Below are 19,472 nucleotides of genomic sequence, written 5' to 3'. Positions count from 1 at the left end.
CGGGGGCGGCACAAGCCGCCCGCGGAGGGCCCCGACAGCTCGCAGCCCCCGCTCCCGTGCGGCTCGGCCTACGAGCCCGAAAATCCCAGTAAGGACTTTCTGAGCAAGACCTTCGGCGACCCGCGTGCACGGAAGGCCGAGCAGGGCCCCGACTGCCAGCTCCGGGCCTTCCACCTGCAGCCTGCGGCAGAGCCCAGGCCAGAGCAGCCGGTCCCCGTGGGCGGCCCCGGCCGGGCCAGCTCCCAAAGCCCAGAGGACAGGAGTGAGCATCTGAAGAAGGTCAGGAGCGTCCTGAACATCGTTAAGGAGGGGCAGATATCGCTCCTGGTGAGTATGGCCCACCAGTAGTTTGGTGAGCACGTTAATACCGGTTACCATTGCTGTTGTTTAGAAAGCTAACTTGAGGGCCAGCAGGTGGCGTGGTAGTTAAGGTGCTGGACTACCACGTAGCTGACCACGGTTGGAGTCCTGGATCTGGCTGCTTGGAAATCACACGAGGCGTGTGTACACGTGTGCCCAAAATCCCAGGAGAAGAATGGAGGAGAAGGGATTATGGTACGGCCATACGCTCTGGGGGGTGTGATCTCTCACTTTCCCTCTCACCCTCTGGCTCTGTCTCTCTCTGGCGAGCACACATGCCTGAAGGCAAAAATTCTAACCCCCCTAAAAAAGCCAACTTGAAGCCTCCATAGCTCGGCAGCAACCCTAGTCCTGTCGCCATGTCTCCCATGACGATCTCTCTCCTAGCTCAAGCTCCAAAGCAGGTCGTGTAAAGAAGACTAACCAGTAACTGACTGGGCCCTGCGGCTGCCACCAGCACTCCTTGACCTCAGTTCTTCTCCCCAGCACCCAGAACAACACTCCCACTGCATCTTGGTCTGATGTATTGACCTGAATTTCCTGACCTTACTGTTTCACAGCCACACCTAGCTGCAGACAATCTAGACAAAATTCACGACGAAAATGGAAACAATCTGTTACACATCGCGGCATCCCAGGGCCACGCCGAGTGTCTGCAGCACCTCACCTCTCTGATGGGAGAAGATTGCCTTAATGAGCGGAACACCGAGAAGCTGACCCCGGCAGGCCTGGCCATCAAGGTGACGGCTGGGTGGGGGCTGGGCTCACTGCACTTAAAAGTTAGATTTCTATGTTCAACAATTCCTCTTAAGATCAAGTCTTTTTTTTTTTCTTTTTTTTCTTGCTATAGGGCACATGCGCTCGCCAGAAAGACAGAGAGAGACAGACAGAAAGCGAGAAATCACCTCCCGGGGGGATGGCCACACCATCATCCCTTCTCCTCCATTCTCCTCTCGGGATCTTGGGCACGCACACACATGCACCCGACATGAGTTTAAGCCACTGGGTCTGGGACTCGAACCACGATCAACTATAGGGGAGTTCGGCAACGTAGCCATTACGCTAACTGCTGGTCCCATAAGATCAAGTCTTGAAAGGAGGAAAGGAGAGAGTTATCAAGCAAACAGCAAATGAACATGTTACATGTCGGAGATGAATCATTCCAGTCACTAACCACTTGGCGATTTTGAGGCTTGTCCAATGAGAGCAAGCTTCAAGTCAGCTAATAAAGAGAAAGGGAAACGGCGTGGCATGGCTGTAAGAATTTTGTTATTCGTGATGACTGCAGTTTAGATTCTTAAGGACACCTGGGTCTATGGAAGACTGTTTCATTTTTTCCTAATGTGAGAATAATGAGCAAGACAAATGAAGAGAAGGTGTGTTTTAAGGGTTGATAGTCCTCGAGAGTATTCCAGATAATGAAGTGGCCCTTAATGGCTCACATGGGACATCGGAATGTCTTCATTATCAGGAGGTTAGAATATCAGGGCTGCGTTTGAGGTTAGCTTTGCAGAGCACAATATTCTGTTTGTGAAAAACCACACGAATTAATGACCACTGGGGTAGAGTTAAAACCTAGAAACTATAATAAAAGAAGACATGGACATTTACAGCACTATAGTGAATACCTTTGCAAAGTATGACACATCTCTAGAAGGTGAGCTATTAAACTAAAATTACTTTTAAGATCTTTGGCAAATAAATGCAGCATTCAGTCGTCTTTATTAAAAAGCACGGAGTGAAGTCTAGGGAACTATAATACATCTTGTACTTCTGCGTATGCACTTTGCTTTACATAGACTTGTGTCTTCTACACGCTGAACAGTCATAATTCTTACAAATGACATTATGGTGAAATTGACTAGGGGAGCTTAGTAATTAAATAAATGTACTAGTGAATTCACTAAGGAACAAGTTACATTTAAAAACAATGAAATGCTCCCCTGCCTCTAATGTAGCTTTTACTTGTATTTTTGTATCTTTAATTTGTTTACCACTCAGTAAAACTTTATATATTAAAAAATGTCTTCAATTTTAATTTTGCTCAGTTGTAAAGTAGGTCTCTAAAAATAGTGTAGAAAGGGAGACCAGTGAATGGCATACTGGTTACATTGCTGGACTCCCATATGGTCAACGACTGTTCAAGTCCCAGACCCGGCAACTTGAAACTCATACTGAGTGCATGTGCATGTGTGCCCAAAATCCCGAGAGGAGAGCAGAGGAGAAGGGATTGTGGTATGGCCATGTTCCCGGTGGGTGATTTCTCACTTTCTGTCTCTCTTTCTCTCCAAAAAGTGCACATTTCCTATAGCAAAAAATCTCTCTCCCTAAAAATAAATAAATAAATAAATAATAAAATAAAATAATAGAAAAAGAGAGAGGGAGAGAGAGGAATTTTTTATACAATAAGAAATCTGCAACCCTGGTGGATATCACTGTCTTTTGGTTATAAAGGATACTATGTAAAATTAGGAGCTAGACCTCAGGAAACCATCGTGAAGAGGACTCTAATGGGCAGTCAAGGCTCAGTGTGGTTGGGTTCCTCAGTGTGCACCAAGCCCCCCCAGGTACTGTTAGGAGCTGGCAGTACAAATTTGAATAACACAGAGTCTCTGTTCTTCCAGAGCTGATAGTCCGATGGATAAGTTTGGTAAGTTATCTATAAAAGAAGTGCAGGATGGTCCATTTGGGATCCGGTCTTAGGACAGGACACTCCGGGAAGAGAGAGATGGGTATGGTCATCAGTGTACACGTGTCAGTGACCAGTCAAGTGTTCTTGCCATGTTGACTCGTTCCTCGTTGTTTTAGTTTTCATTAGTATTCTTGACTAAAGATAGATTATTGAATATCTCCCAGTGCTGTAGTTGGAGGAAAACATTTTTTTCTTCATTTATATGCTGTAGTGCTTGTCTTAATGATTTATAAGTCTTTGAGTATGGGTCCAGCTGGTGGCATGGAGGTTAAGGAACTGGATCCCACATGGCGCACTCCATGGTTCAAGCTGCTGGACCTGACTGCTTGAAAAGCACACCTGAGGCCTTGTGCATGCATGCCCAAACTCCCGAGAGGAGAGTAGAAGAGATGGGATTGTAGCATGGCTGTTCCCCCACTCCACCTGCTGAGGGAGTGATTTCTCACTTTCCCTGTCTCTGTGTTTCTCTCTGTATCTCTCCTCGAAGCACACAAGCTCTATGGCAGAAATCTGGGGGGGACAAAAAGAAGAAAAAAAAAGAGAAAACTCTTGAGTATAAAGGTGCATAAGGAGCTTACCTGTCCTTAAGTCAGCCCTCAGTATCAACACCTTCTGCAGTGCCCACATATCAAGTGTTAATTCATTCCTAAACACCTCCATCAACAGAGCGTAGTGCTGTCAACACAAAATTGAAGTGCAAATTTAAACAGCAATTTGTTTGTTTTAATACAAACATGTATCAAACCCGTAAAACTCAAAAGCTCTTATAGGTTTGGGGTCTCAGGCTTTTCATACTTCTAGACAGTGATTTACTAAGTGGAAGTACTCTTCCGTTCTTTTAATCTAGAATTTACAAAAGCAGTAACCACAAATATTTTATGACAAGTGTCACCTCCTTTAGAACTCTGTCCTCATGCATGCCCTTCCTCAACGTGTTTGAATGGGTGTCAGAGGAGTTGAGAGAATTCCAAGAAGTCATCATTCTCCCGTTTTAAGACCCCATTTTGTTTTTTCTTCAGTCAGTGAAGTTCTGAGAGGCCCACGGCTATTAAAGTCACACAGACTTGCAACAAACGGGCAGAAGTTTCTCAGATGACACGACTTGGCTGACACGAAGCTGAGTCAGAGATAAGGTATCACATAAAAAGATTACCTGAGAAAGGGCTTTGAACTCATGCCAGGGCTTAAGAACCTCTCTCCCCCTCCCTTACACTCCTTAAATTCTACCAGTTGCATGTAGAATTTATTGAGTGCTTTCCAGGAGACCCAAGAGTAGATACTGTGGGAATTCAGGGCATTATTGGGTGACCTTTGGGAATGGTTAAGCAAAGTAGGATTTCTAAAAGGTAAGAGAAGTCTGTTTTCTAAAATGGGACCAGTAGAAGAAATTGTTTCAGGAACTAAACAGACAAAGTAAAATCACCTCACTTCCCTTTGTTTCTCATTTAGTCCTTCTGATTGAACCAAAGGCATAGTGTCAGTCTGATGGCAACAAGCCTTCAAACACACGACCTCGCTCGTTTTCCTTTTTAACTTACAGTGTCCCCAGGCCCAGGGTCTTTGGCAGGCAAAACTCTCCTGCCAGAATTTGGTAACAGGTTTTATTGTCTTGGTATTTACATTTATGGCAAATGACATTGGTTTCAAACTCATAGAAGCGATATAATAATTCCTTCTGCCTTCGACAGCATTTTGTTTATGTTAAATGTTGCTTCCTCGGACAACCCGAACTAACAGGCATCTAACAGAGCACTCGACAGCAGCAGAATGCAAATTCCTGTTAGAACACATGGATAGAATGTTCTCCAGCATATCCCTTAGGCTAGGCTAAAACAAATCTCAATTTTAAGTTTAAAAGGATTAAAATGGAAAGTTATAAGACTGGCCGTGTAGTGTGGTGGTTGGGTGCTCTGCATGGAGAGCCAGAACCCTCATGGCTGACCTCAAGTCTCAACTGGGTGGCTTGATGGAATGTTGGGGGTGTGTGTACATGTGCCCAAGGGCCTGCCAAGATGGAGGAATACAGGAAAGGGCATTGTGAGCGTGCCCCACTGGGAGGAGAGTGCAGTATCCTGGGGTTAGTGACAAGCAGGGCACAGGCACCAGTGGACGGGGCTGGCAAAGCTATGAGAACATGAGACTGAGCGAGCTGAGTGCAGAGGGCTGGCGGACGTTCGACCTCCAGTGGAAAGCACTAGCCGGCCAATGGCCAACTGGAGATGAGGAGCCGGGGGCAGAGGGGACTCATACTCACCTTTCCCAATCCCCTGCCGCTGCTCTCTAGAAGTCAGCAGGTCATACAGACTGGCAGCCGGCTGGGAGGGCGCTGAGGAGGACCATAAAGATGGATTTGAATGGGGCACCTGGAAGCTTCTTAGCAAAGGCCTCTGCTGAGAGAACAGAATCTACATGTGAATAGCTGGGAGTTGTGGATTTGAAATCCCATCATCCAAATAGAAGATAAACAATGAACAGATGAGCTCTTCTGTCCTGCTTGTAGAATAGACGTTTTTCCCTGCAGAGTTAAATGTTAGGATTCTAGAACAGAGGAAAGAATGTTATTGTGCTAGTACAGATGCTCCCCTCATCCGCCTTCCCTGGTTCCATGCCCGCAGTTGCCCTTTTCACCTGCACTACAATCCCCCACTGCAAAGACGAAGGTGATTGAACTCTCAGTTGTCTCTCACGGTTGTGAGAATCTACCGGGTCATTAGAATAGCAGAGGTAACAGGGATGGCAGGAGCTCACATGCGTTTTCTCATTTAATTTTCGTGTAACTTTGGAAGTAGTTACCGTGGGATTGTCAGAAGTCATGATGGATGTTCCCTGCTTTTCCATGCAAAGTGCATCATGACTTTCCCAGCCATCCAGTATTATCCCTACTGCGTCATGAGATGAGAAAGCCGAGTGTCACACTAGAGTAGTTTGCCCAAGGTCTTGGAACTGTTAGACTAAATTGGCCTAAAAAGGCCTCAGTACTTCTGCTTGAGTTCCTATAAGGAAACCACAATCTCGCTTGGACATCTGCTTCCTTAGTAAATTGCTAAGTTACGAGGTCAGCAGTTAGCATAATGGCTATGTCGCTGAACTCCTACATAGTCGACTGTGGTTCAAGTCCCAGACCTGGTGCCTTAAACTCATATCGGGCTCATGTGTGTGCGTGCCCAAGATCCTGAGAAGAGAATGGAGAAGGGATTGCAGCATGGCCATCCCCCCTAGGGGGTGATTTCTCACTTTCTGGCTCTCTGTCTCTGTGTTTCTGGAGAGCGCACATGCCCTATAGCAAAAACTTCTCAAAAAAAAAAAAGAAAAAAAAATTGCTATGTTACAGCCAGTCAGCGTAGCCACAATCCAGTCACTGACAGCCCACCCTTAAACCGTGTTAATGCAGACTGATACCAGGCTACAACCAGTACAAATATTTCTCTTCGCCACCCCCTCACTTCTGTTCTTTGTACTTCACTTTCCCTTTCTTATCCTAAATGTCACCCCGCACATAGCTATCTGGAGTTCCAGAGAAGCCGTTCTGGAAGCTGCCGGGTTCAGATTGTTTATGCTCAGTTAAACTCTGCTAAGTTAGATTGTCTGAAATTGTCCTTTTAACATGACTACGTGGCAGATTAAGGATAAAAATCCATTCCAGGGTCTGCATCTTAGTCTCTAGAGTATATACGCAACACTGCTCTCAAGTAGCAGGGAGCGCCCTCCGAGTATGGATGACTGTACTGCAATTGTTTACATGTCTTGATCACTTTTGAAACTGTCTTCGTGCCTGAGAGGAAAAACCAAATAAAGGTTGGGAGAGAAGTTTAAATTTTAAAAAGTTACGGAACTATCTGTTTTATTAAGCTCTCTCAAAAGACTGCATTCAGTCCCTCTCGTTTTCTGTTTTCTGCCTCCTTTTACTGTATTGTCCCTCTTGATCCTAGGTATCATGTTTGACTTTCTAAAAATTAGAAAAATATAAAAGTTGTCATCTTGTCTTCTGTATGAATAGGTTCATCACTTATAAATGAGATGTGTATAATCATAATTTTCCACTTTTAAAATTTTTAAGTATTTTACTGATTAGATATTCATCTGGTCCCTTAATGAAGTTTTTTTTTGAAATGTGTATTGTTAATTCCTTTTTTTTTTTTTTTTTGAGAGATTTTTGCTATAGGGCATGTGCGCTCCCCAGACAGACGGAGAGAGAGAGACATAGAGACAGAAAGCAAGAAATCACCCCCCAGGGGGGATGGTCACGCCACAATCCCTTCTCCTCCATTCTCCTCTTGGGATCTTGGGCACACACGCACACGCGCCCGGCGTGAGTTTTAAGTCACCAGGTCCGGGACACGAACTGTGGTCGACTACGTGGGAGTCCAGCGACATAGCCATTACACTAACTGCTGGTTCCCTTGTTAATTCTTCATTAACAATATAATACTATTTCGTTTAGGGATTGGAAAACAATTATTCTCTCTTACAAACTTTGTTGGAAGAATGGCTGACAGTTCCACATGTTGGCTTGGATATGGGATAATTAAAATGCTCATATGTTGCTAGTAGGAGTGTAAAGTGGTCAGCCACTTTGGAAACCAGTTTGATAGCTTGTTATAAAACTAAATATGTAGGGAGGGCCAGCAGATGGAGTAATGGTTACATTGCTGGAATCCCATGTAGTTGACTGCAGTTTGAGTCCCAGACTGGGTGGCGTAAAACTCACGCCAGGTCTGTGTGCATGTGTACCCAAAATCCCCAGAATAGAATGGAGGAGAAGGGATTGCAGTGTGGCCATCCTCCCCGGGAGTGATTTCTCGCTTTCTGTCTCTCTGTTTCCCTCTGTCTTTCCAGCAAGTGCACGTGCTGTATAGCAACAATCTCTCAAAGAAAAAAAATCAAATATACACCTGCCATATGACCAGAAATTCCAGTTCTAGATATTTACTCAGAAGAAATACAAGCATAAAAGTGTATGCAGGATAACTTTATTTATAATCTCCCTCAAACGGAACTCACCCAAATGTCTACCAATAGGTTATTGAATAAACCAAGTTGTAGTGTATTCATACAGTGGAATATTTCTCACCAATAAGAAAGGAATAAACCAGCAGATTTTGGATGAATTCCAAAGTCATCATATAGCAAAAGAATCCAGACACTAGAGAACATCAACGAATCTGTTATGACAGAAATCTTAGCAGCGGTTGCCTGGGCCACAGGTGAAGGGAGGTGATCCCTGGCCTTTTGGAGTGATGGCAAGTTTCCATACCTTGCTCGAAGTTCTAGTTTAAAAAGGGTAGTTATCAAAATCCATCAAAGTGTACACTTAAAAGGGCACGTCTTATCATAGGCACATTGTATCCCATGTACGTTCAAAGTATGAAAATGGATGTAAGGTAAAAGTCTGGGGTTGATTTAGAGCCCAAATCACAGATCTGATAATATAATACTTGATACTTTCATACTAAAAACAAATTAAGTCAGATAGAAAGGCCAAAATTCATCTGATTCCTTCTTTGGGTAAAAATGACCATCTGTGAGGGAGTTTTCAAATCTGAATCACCTTGTATTTCTTTTTTAAAATCTAGAATGGTCGGCTGGAATGCGTACGCTGGATGGTGAGCGAAACGGAAGCCATTGCGGAACTGAGCTGCTCTAAGGATTTTCCAAGTCTTATTCATTATGCAGGATGCTATGGTCAGGTATGAAGGAGTTTTCAATCTTCCCTTTGGATGCCATACCAGCTACATTGTTATTATGATTAATTACTGGTCCATCAAAACTCAGACAAGTCATCAAGAATATATCCAAAGATGTATAAGCGATAATATTTATTGTTGCATATTTTTTAATGAAGAAAAGTTTTAAATAGCCTAAATATCATAAAATGGAATATTGAATATTGAATGGATAATGAGGATGCTATCCATGGATGGCATTTTATGGAAAAACATTTATTATGTAATATTAAATTAAAATATATGATACAAAGCTGTTCCTGTAATGTGGTACCAACTTTGAATTTTGGAGAGAAAGAAAGAGAAATCGAAAACAAAACTAGGGGAACCAGCAGTTAACGTAATGCCTATGTCGCTGATCTCCCATGTAGTCGACTGCAGTTCGAGTCCCGGACCCCGTGTCTTAAACTCATACCGGGCGCGTGTGCATGCATGCCCAACATCCTGAGAGGAGAATGGAGGAGAAGGGATGGTGGCATGGCCATCCCCCCAGGGGGTGATTTCTCACTTTCTGTCTCTCTGTTTCTTTCTGTCTTTCTGGCAAGCACATGCACCCTATAGCAAAAACCTCTCCAAAAAAACAAATGAACAGAAAAAAAAAAAAAGAAAACAAGACTAGGAAACATTATCCCATGTTTATAGTAATTATCACTCAGGGTGGAATTACAAGTGGCTTTTGTTTTCTTTTTTTGTACTTTTCAATATTTCCCAAATGTTCGACAGTGAACATATTTAACGTTTTTCAAAAGGAATAATGATATACTTTCTTGAGCCCAAAGTTAAAAAGAAAATCTTTATAAAAGATTAATCAGCGCAGTCTAGCTTGATTGAAGATAAGCAGGTGCATTAAATAGGTGACTCTCCGTTCCAACCAGTTTCTGAATCAGGAAATCCCAACAGAAGTAAGTGATGTACACATATCACTACCCAGTGGATAGAGTAAAAAATCACTGTCTCCCTTTGAGGGGGAAAGTGTAAATTAGCTTAAAAAAATGGAACCACAAAATATAATCTGCCATACAGAGTAATAAAGGCAGTGCAGGATTAAAATAGATTTCATTGCATTCATTTATGGCAAGGAAAATTGCTTCTCATGCATAGAACCATATCACCTTTGGCTTCATAGACAGTGGCAGCACATGGTGCTGTTGTCAACAAGAGATTATGCTTTTTCAAGTGCAACGATCCCAATTTCATAAAGTAGGCTTAAGGGGCCAGCAGGTGGTGTGGTGGTTAAGGTACTGGACTCCCACATGGCCAGCTATGGTTCGAGAACCAGACCCAGAGGTTTGAAAATCACATCGGGCATGTCTCCAAGAGGAAAATGGAGGAGGAAGGGTTGTGGCATGACCATCTCCCCAGGGGGTGATTTCTCATTTCCTTCTCTCTGTCTCTCTCTGGCGAGAGCACAAGTCCTATGGATAACCCCCCCCCCCCGAAAAAAAAAATAATATAAGAGCATTATTAGACCTTTCCTGATTGGAGTCATGCCAGCTGATAGGTAATTTTATGCCATGGTAAGTTTAATTAATACATGTTTAAATACGTATTATATAGCAGTAAATAATGCATTTATATTATATTCATGTACATTTATATTTCACATATATATGTATACATAACATCTGTACACATATATGAGGGGACTCCCAAAAGTTTGTAGAAAAATGGAATTAGAGTACCAGTTCATTCTGTTGCAGAAATGTTTGAATTTCCTGCGTCAGTTTTTTCATAATAGGTCTTACCAAGAACTTTCCGGAGACCCCTCTCACCACACGTGTGTATGCAGAATGTCTTCTACGTGTGTTGTTAGATTTTCTTGTGCGTGATCTGATTTATTCTTCCAAACGACCCTAGGAGATTGAGTTTTTATCCTCATTCTATAGATGAGGAGGCAGAAGAAAGAATTCAGTAGCTCGCGTAGGGTCTGAAGGCTAAGAGCAAAGACCAGATCCCAGCTTCTGGGCCGGATCCCGTCTCCTCTCCATGTGTATAGGTAACGGTACAGGTGGCTTACAGCGGGCTGATACTGCTGGAGAACACGGTTTTCCCACCTTAATAAGACTCTGTGCTGTTTGGGATACCTCACTAGCTCGTTGAAAAAGCAAGTGACTGTCCCGACTTTAGGAAATGAAGGAAAGAGCAGGAACGTGTGAAAAAGAAAAAAAAAAAAAAAAAAAAAAAAAAAAAAAAAACACTGTATTTTAAATATTATCATTTTTTCATTTTCTCTGTGTATTTTACTTTACCAGTCCCCATCCCCAGTGCCCTAGAAACAACCAGTAATAGTTAAGGGCATTTGCTGAGGATGCTGTTTGGGGCTTATACTGGCAGAGAAGAGAACAGAATTTCAGATGACCTGAAGAATTTGATCATTGCTGATCTTCCTAAATCTTTTATTTTTGGAGAGGTTTTTGCTATAGGGCACGTGCGCTCGCCAGAAAGACAGAGAGAGACAGAGAGACAGAAAGCGAGAAATCACCCCCCAGGGGAGATGGCCACGCCGCAATCCCTTCTCCTCCATTCTCCTCTCGGGATCTTGGGCACGCACGCACACGCGCCCGGCGTGTGTTTAAGCCACCGGGTCCAAGACTCAAACTGCAGTCGACTACGTGGGAATCCAGTGACATAGCCATTACGCTAATTGCTGGTCCCCCTAAATCATTTTTCAGCACAAAACCGAATTTTATTAAACCGCGTGGATGACTGTTTCATGTCCCTGATTTCACTTGCACATGTGAAAGCCAAAGGGGGAGTGGGAGGTGTCTGTGGAAAAGCTGCCGGTGCTTTCGGTAGCGCTTGCCAAAGAAAAGGAGGAAAGGATCGCATGGCTGTTCGGAGACTCTAGGAAAATAACGGGGCCTGCGGCGGCCTTTGTCTTGGGAGATGGTGCTTATATATGCCGGTCTCTTTATTCAACGCGCTCAGCAGGTTTCTCATCATTTTGAAGCTATTGGGACAAAACAAAAGAAAGAGCCCTTCCTGGTACTGGCTGGGTGACAGAGCGGCTTCCTTGCCTGGGCTGGAGGAAAATCAGTCACTTGTCTGAAGAGCTATAGCAGACATTTACTTCCTTCCTTATCAACCCTTGGTTATTATTTCAAGCTGATAAGCGGTTTTTACGACCTTAAATAGGGCTTGGAGGGGTGCAGTCCTGCAGCACCCCTGGAGGGCCTTCCTCCCTAAGTGGAAAACGTAGCTGCCCAAGAGGACCGAGTTCTGCCGCCCCCTGCATCGCCCGGCCTCTTCTGTAACAGATAACCTGTGGAGAGGCCGAACTTGGCTGGAACCCTGACAAGCCCAATATTTTCTCTAGGAGGGCTGTTGCTGAGCACTTTCCTGATGGATTCAGCACATGCAGGCTTTTCCTCATCGCGCAGGCACTTGAGTGCGCTCTGGTTGTGTTTCCTCAGTAAATACTCCTGCAGAGGATAAGGCAGAGGAAAATTCCTCTCTAGGTTTATTTTCGTTGCCCTCTGCCCCTCCTATAGATCCTGAAAGAACAGGCTCCATTTGCCTCCCAATTTGTGTCCTCTTTCTTGTAAAAATCACCTTTAAAAAGCCCAGGACCGCAGGGTAGCCAGCAGTTTTTACTGGTCTCCTGGAGTGATAGATCTTTGGGTGATAGGAATTGATTTTGCTCATCCTGACACGTGAAGTCTCAGAGGGTGCAATTATTTCTTCGCCTGATTGTACCGAGCAGAAGTAGCCACAGGGAGTGTGAAGGCGAAAGCCTCGGGGAAAAGGCTGGAGGAACAAGCCGGGGATGTCCTTGCAAAGGCCTGGCCCGTGAGAGAGATGTCCCAGGTTAATCAGTGCAGACAGGAGTCTCAGTTCAGTCACCGCCTCCGCCAGCGGGTGCTTGACTCAAACGTGGCCATCCAGGCTGGCCTGCAGGGCTTCCCGGCTGCCGCGTGGGGCTGTGGCCTGAGCCGCTGTCTCTGGGCCTGTGGGTTCTTTGTCTTTGTCATCAAGCCTAAGGTCCCTTTTGTTTCTGAATCATTCCCGTGACTTTTGGTCAAGACGGTCTTTATTTACAAAGCCATCTGCATTGAGGCACTGTGGATCCACTGAGAACACCTCTGCCTAAACCCTGCGGTCTGTCCATTTTCATTGTTCGCCCTGATGCAGTTTTTATTTTTTATTTTTTAAGGGCACTTTTTGAAAAAAGAAAAGGCTGAGCAGCCCCCAGGAACAGCCAGAGCAGTGACAGGCAGGCTGGTGAGGGTGTTGTTGATGTTCTTGTTCCACAGTTTACTTTAGGAAGGAGAACTATTCCCTGGGCTTTACTGTCTCACTGTCGTAGGGCAGAAATAAGTAAACAGTGCTGAAAATGCTGTGCAGGCAGGTGAAAGTCAAATAGAGGAATCTTAGGTTAGCGTGAGCGCCATCTGCTCTCCGAGTGCCCGTCTGAGGGATGTGTACTGGACACAGAGCCCTGCAAACCCGCAGACTGACGGGCAGGGAGCTGTGGTGTCCTGGGCCCATGGGACACGAAGAGAGCATTCCTCACAGTCCAGGACATGGAGGACCGTGTTGTTGTGGACATCTGCACTCAAGACAGAAGAACAGTCAGGAAGAACGTGGGTTCCTAAGTCAAGCTGTTTGAGTTGTTTTTTTTGTTGTTTTTTGTTTTTGTTTTTGTTTTGCTCTAGGGTGTGTGCACTCACCAGAGAGAGACAGAAGCAGAGAGGAAGTGAGGAATCACCCCCTCGAGGGCCGGCCATGCCTTAATCCCGTCTCTCCCACTCTCCCGTTGGGATTTGGGGCATGGACACATTCATGCCTCACGTGGTTGTCACGCTGCCGGCGCCGGGACTCAGCACGCAGACTGGGCCGTGTGGGATCCAGCTGTCTTTCCCTCCGCATCACCTGCCAACCCAGGTGTTAGTCCTAGTCCCAGCACGTACGAGCTCAATGGCCTCGTGTACATTCACTAAAAGAGAGAGGGAGAGAAGAGAACACGTGTCCTTGGCCCTGGGTCTCCTCCTCTGTACCGTGGGGGGAGCACCCTCCTCACACAGCTGTCCCAAGGCCTGAGTGAGAACCACCTGGCCCGGCACACAGTAGGTAAACGGCCTCCTAACTGTGGGCCTCTTCTCATTTACTGTTTTCACTGCTGCCAGTGTTACTTAGTTTACTTACTTCACCAACTTGACAAAGAATTCATTATTGAGGCCTTCACCTTTTAAATCAATTCTTAGATACACTTTTTTTTTTTCTTCACGTTTTTACCATCTCTGGATTCTGCATTGATCTTATAGTAGATGACGTTATGGAATTGTTGCTGGCTGTCTTTTATTTACATTGTGACATCTCCAAAACTGGAACGCACCCTGTAGTTGATGGCTTATTGGGTCTGATCTGTGGTCCCAGACAAAGCTGACTCCTCTGGGAGGTGATGGCTGCACCATGAGCTGCAGAGCTGGTACTGGTATGGCAGTAAGCCTGGGACATGCTTCTCACTTACCTCTCTTACTACACTCTGGCTAGCAAATCTCATAAATTATGAGAATTCATTGCCGTTTTAAACAACTTGCCTTGCCCTTAGGGACACATAAAATACAACATTAAAACGTGACAAAAAAAAACAACAGAAAATCCCCGGAAGAAACTAGTACATGAAAGCAGTTTTGTTTTTAGAGAGGTTTTTGCTATAGGGCGCATGTGCTTGCCAGAGAGACAGAAGACAGAAAGTGAGAAATCACACCCCAGGGAGTATGGCCACACCACAGCCCCTTCTCCATTCTCCTCTTGGGATTTTTGACATGCATGCACATGTGCCTGGCGTGAGTTTTAAGGTGCCGTGTCCAGGATTTGAACCATGATCAACCGTGTGGGAATCCAGAGACATAATCATTATACCATCTGTTGGTCCCTTTAAGATGGCTTTCAGTCAGTAGTTACAAGTTGAATGGATAGAAAGAAGGGTGGGTGCATGAATGAACTGTGAGTTAGAAAGGCATTCTGAGACAGAAATCGTGCTGACAGGCCTCTCCCTGTGTGAATGCACCGATGTTCTCTGAAAGCAATACTTACAGAAAACGAAGATCCAAAGTTACATTCTCCCTTGGCCACTGCTCCCTGTAGACACACAGGAGGGGACAGCCCGGGAGAGAGAAGAAGGCACACACTGAAGGGCTAAGGGGGGTGACACTGTCGCGTATATAACTAACGAGCACACATTCATAAGGGCCTTCTTAGTTGGAGAAAACAGCATCTCCTATTGTGCTGAGAAGGTGTTTGTCAGGTAAGTCACTGTTTAAAGCGTAGGACGATGCATGTCCCTAGGCACGTTCTCCAGATCTGAGCTGAATTTCTCTGAGAGGGGATGCGAAATTTGCTTTTACAAAAGCCGGGAATGGGAGCCACCTGCGTGACCAACTCAGAAACCTACATGTTGACAGAAGACCGGGTGTAGAGTCAGCCGGTCTCGTTGGGTGGCACTTCTCCACGAGGGAGAAGCGGGGAGACCTTTGTTTCCGTATCCTATGTCCATGGATGGGCCAATTATGTATCTTCTTCAAGTAAATCGTCCTACACGGAACACAGAATTGAATTGGGGTACTGTGAAAAAACCTGTCTTGTTCTAAAGAGTTGAATAATGGTTCTTCTTTATGCAAATCTTACGAACTGAATTGGGTAAACCTCTTTGCTTGTAAGGAAAAGTTCTCCCTGCCAGTACGAGAGAAGAGGACGACAGCCGCTCGGTGCTCCTGTCTAAGCTGGGGCCACATGGGAGGCCTGGGATTGGGTCCCAGACAAGCCCAAGCAGGCCAGGCATGGCAGTGCTTACCTGTCGTCCTGACTAACTGAGAGGCTGTGGTAGAGGATCGCAAAGGCAAGACCATCAAGCAAATACCTTATTCTACATGCTCTCTGCCCTCTGTCTTCCTCTCTTCCTTGTCCCACTTGGTTCTCCCATGATCATTTGCACTCTCTGTCATTAAAAAAAAAAATAAAAAAAAAGACAAAGCATAAGAACAGAAAGAGGGCAGGTTGGGACCAGCACATGGCATAATGGTTACATCGCTGGACTCCCATGTAGTCGACCACGGTTTGAGTGCTGGACCCAGTGACTAAAAACTCACACTGGGCGTGTGCGCATGAGAGGAGAATGGAGGAGAAGGGATTGTGGTATGGCCATCCCCCAAGTCTTGCGGAGGGTGGGGGGTGACTTCCCATTTTCTGTCTCTCTCTGTCTCTCTGGTGAGCGCATGCACGCTGTAACAAAAATCTCTCTTAAAAAAAGAAGAGAAAGAAAGAAAGAGGGCAGGTGTTAGTAGCAGTGTGGATTGAGCTTGACTTGGAGAGTTGGAGAGTTCTCAGAGCGGGGCAGCGCGAGCCTCGTGTAGCCCGTGTGAGTCTTACTCTCCCGGGTTATGAAGCCCCTGCAAAGTCCAGGCCCTAGTTCTCCTCCAGCTTTCTACAGCAGTGTTCCGTCAGTGATGGCTGTAACTCCACTCCTGGGATTAGCGAAGAGTGCGCTATGCGCGTGGTGTAGACATGTAACAGTGTACATGGCGCTGTAATGTCCACTGTAACTTTCGACTGGATCTGAGGAGTATGGAAATATACCTGGCAAGAAGGTACATAACCATCTGTAAATATTTTGAACTCCTCTGAGCTTTACTTATCAAAACAAAAAGCTGCTAGGAAATCAGAGCGTATATGGCGTCGTCCTCCTCAGTTTCCTGACTTATAAAATAAGGCTGTTTGAATTGGGTGAGACCCTGAAATCTCTCCTACTGTGAAGTTTTAAGGCCTGTGGTTTAATATCATGGAGCAAACCAAGCTGCCTCGCAATCGAGAGAGCCCCATGGAAGAGTCTGTTCCACGTGCGGCCAGACCAGCTCTTTCCCGGGGAGAGACACCACCATCTCCTTCCTGCCATCTCCATACCATTGACTGACCATTGACTTCGAACTAGTCGGTTACGTCTTTACCCTGAGCTATTCTTTCAGATTTGTCAGCAGTGAAGGTCACATGGGGTAGTCATCTCTTTCTAAATAAAATAGCCCACTCTTTTCCCCATACCGAATTAGGAAAAATACAGGAAGTAATTTTTACCCCAGGTATGTGAAGCATCACCTGGTTTTGTCCAAATATGGCCCCAGTTTTCTCCAGGCTTGCCTCTGAAGACGAGAGCTCAGCAGCTCAGCATATCCCTATCCACCTTCTGCCTCCCCAGCCCTCACCCCCTTCCAGGCTGTGTTCCACCTCCTTCTCTAGGGACCTCCAGGGTTTCTCTTTCCACAGGTCTGTCTGCTTTCGCAGTTCTTGCCTTGCTTCCCCAAGTGCATTCCTGGTAGGTCGTAGGTATTCATTACTTTTTTTTTTTTTTTTTGGTCTTGCTCTTATAGGGAATCGTTCCCTGCTTGCTCATTTGGAAAAAGTGCAGTGCCAATGACCTGACCATCCCTGCTGTCTCTGATGCTGTCCCAAACAGTGCCCGTTCCCCAGCACACAGGGTGGAGCATTAAAGGAGTCGGCTGTTTTTATCCAGCATTCCTTTAGCAGATTAGTTGGCATGTTCTGAAGAGGAAGGCAAATTTAATCCAGAAAAGTATAAAAGTTCATGACCAGTCTGAGCAAATAACTGGAAAAAATAATCCTTTAAAAGGCTAAGAAGAAAGAGGTTCAAGGCTATTTCAAACACATGATCATCTTTTTAAATGTCAAATTCCACCCACGAAACTTCATGCTGTTGTTTTTACCACTCTCATGGTTTTTTTTAACTTTATATTTAATTCTTCTATTTTAAAACAGTGAAATCCCATCCCCCTGATTTCTCCAAACGCCAAGTATAACATGAGAAAATACCACAAAATACTCCGTGGGTAAAATGCAAACAGATTATGACCAAACATACTGGCTTTTCTGTCTTTGTTTTTCACCGGTTTGTTTTCAGAGCTTTGGGTTCTCCCTTTAACGTGGATAGAAACAGAGCACTACCTCTAAAACATCACCACCACTTGGTCAGGAAAGTCAAGAGGGGTCTGTTTTTAATTCAGTGGGGTTATCTTTTACTTGACATCTTAAGATACCTCTTTCATAAGGCGGTTGGTTGCTTATGATGGATAGGAGATTAGGAAGGCATGGTTGAAGAATTATAAACTTAAAAATAAAAGCTAGTTATCTTGATAGCTTAAGGTTGTCTGATAATATTCTTGAAGCTCATGGACCATATAACGCAGTAGCAAAAACAGTGCCTGGGAAGCCTTGTAATGAAAAGACCTGGATTCTATCATGAGAATTCAAGAAGTTCTTAAAAAATATTAAAGTATAGGTTTGGGGCTGGTAAGTGGCATGGTGGTTAAGGTGCTAGACTCCCTCATGGCGAACTACGGTTCGAGTCCCAGACCTGGTTGCTTGTTTTCTTACTTTCCCTCTCTCTCTGTCTTTCTCTGGTAAAATTAAAACATAAATAATAATAACAAAATAATCTTTAAAAAAAAGTATAGATTTGTTTGGTGCAAATTTTGTGTTCTTTGTTTGTTTTTGTTATTGTTTGCCAGAGAGAGAGAAGAAAAAGTAAGAAGTCACGCCCTGGGGAGATGGCCATGCTGCAGTCCCTTCTCCTCCATTCTCCTCTTGGAATTTTGGGTTCATACACACACACACACACACACACACACACACACACACACACCCCACACACACTTCAGGTGTGATTTTCAAGCCACTGGGTCCTGGATTCGAACCATGCAGTCAGCCCTGTCAGATCCAACACCTTAACCATCACACCACCTGCTGGCCCAGTGCAAAAAAAATGTTTGAAATCAACCAGTAGTTTTTTTCCTAATGTACATTTTCCATGAGCTTTTTAAGGGTCTGTCATAGTTTCAACTTTGGATCTGTCTAGCTTTGTGACTTTGAGGAGGTACCCAAACTTTGTGGGAAGCTATATTCCCATCCATAGAATAAGGAAGTGTCATTAAAACATTTCCAAGGTAACTTCCTGCTCTTAACATTCTCTATGTGGTTTCTTCCATTTGTTTCAGTGAGAGATGAGTGGATGTTTTCAGTTCATGCTGAATGGGAATTTGTTTTTTGACACAGTAAACTTGGTTTTACGAATACTTTATAAGTTAGGGTGTGTATTTTCCTCTGTCCTTCTATTTGGCTCCTCTACATGATATGCCATTAATTCCAACTGTCTCTGTGCTTCTAGGAAAAGATTCTCCTGTGGCTTCTTCAGTTTATGCAAGAGCAAGGCATCTCGTTGGATGAAGTAGACCAGGATGGCAACAGCGCTGTTCACGTCGCCTCGCAGCACGGCTTCCTCGGGTGCATACAGGTACAAGGCCCCACCATTGCACACACAGGACCTTCAGCGAGCAGTAAGGCAAACGTGGGAATGCTGTTCACTGGGAGAATGTCTGGATTAAATCAGCTTGTGTATCACACCAGACAAGAAGGAAATACACTGATACATTGGTATTTACAGAAATTCACACAGAGTCCTAACTAGCCCTAAGAGTTCCTCCTTGAGTGTCACAGGGGACTTAAAGGGAATTTATGGCCTCTCAGCATGACTGCAAAGTCCCAGTGCTGAGGACAATCGACATGACATACCCCCATGTCTTCCAGGGACATCGCTGCCAGGCCGACACCTCGGTCTCTCACCTTGTCCTCTCAAGGACCTCTCTCCTTCCCAAGTGCAGTTGCTCCTCAACCTGCAGGGGGTTAGGTCC

At 44.9% G+C, this 19,472-nt stretch overlaps 1 protein-coding gene across 1 annotated transcript in view; it reads left to right on the top strand.

The window, feature by feature from the left end:
* Positions 1–19,472, top strand: part of SNCAIP (synuclein alpha interacting protein) — a 145,614-nt gene that overhangs the window by 102,687 nt on the left and 23,455 nt on the right. Inside the window, exons 6-9 of the mRNA XM_027767854.1 lie at positions 39–327; positions 921–1,100; positions 8,626–8,739; positions 18,950–19,075. Coding sequence (XP_027623655.1) covers positions 39–327; positions 921–1,100; positions 8,626–8,739; positions 18,950–19,075 — 709 coding nt within the window. The remainder of the gene's footprint in view (positions 1–38; positions 328–920; positions 1,101–8,625; positions 8,740–18,949; positions 19,076–19,472) is intronic.

The sequence above is a fragment of the Tupaia chinensis genome, unplaced genomic scaffold (assembly GCF_000334495.1).
Source record: "Tupaia chinensis unplaced genomic scaffold, TupChi_1.0 Scaffold144806_1, whole genome shotgun sequence".
Taxonomy (NCBI): Eukaryota; Metazoa; Chordata; class Mammalia; order Scandentia; family Tupaiidae; genus Tupaia; species Tupaia belangeri.
The sequence above is the reverse complement of the archived record's forward strand: the minus strand, read 5'-3'. Positions and strand labels throughout refer to the sequence as shown.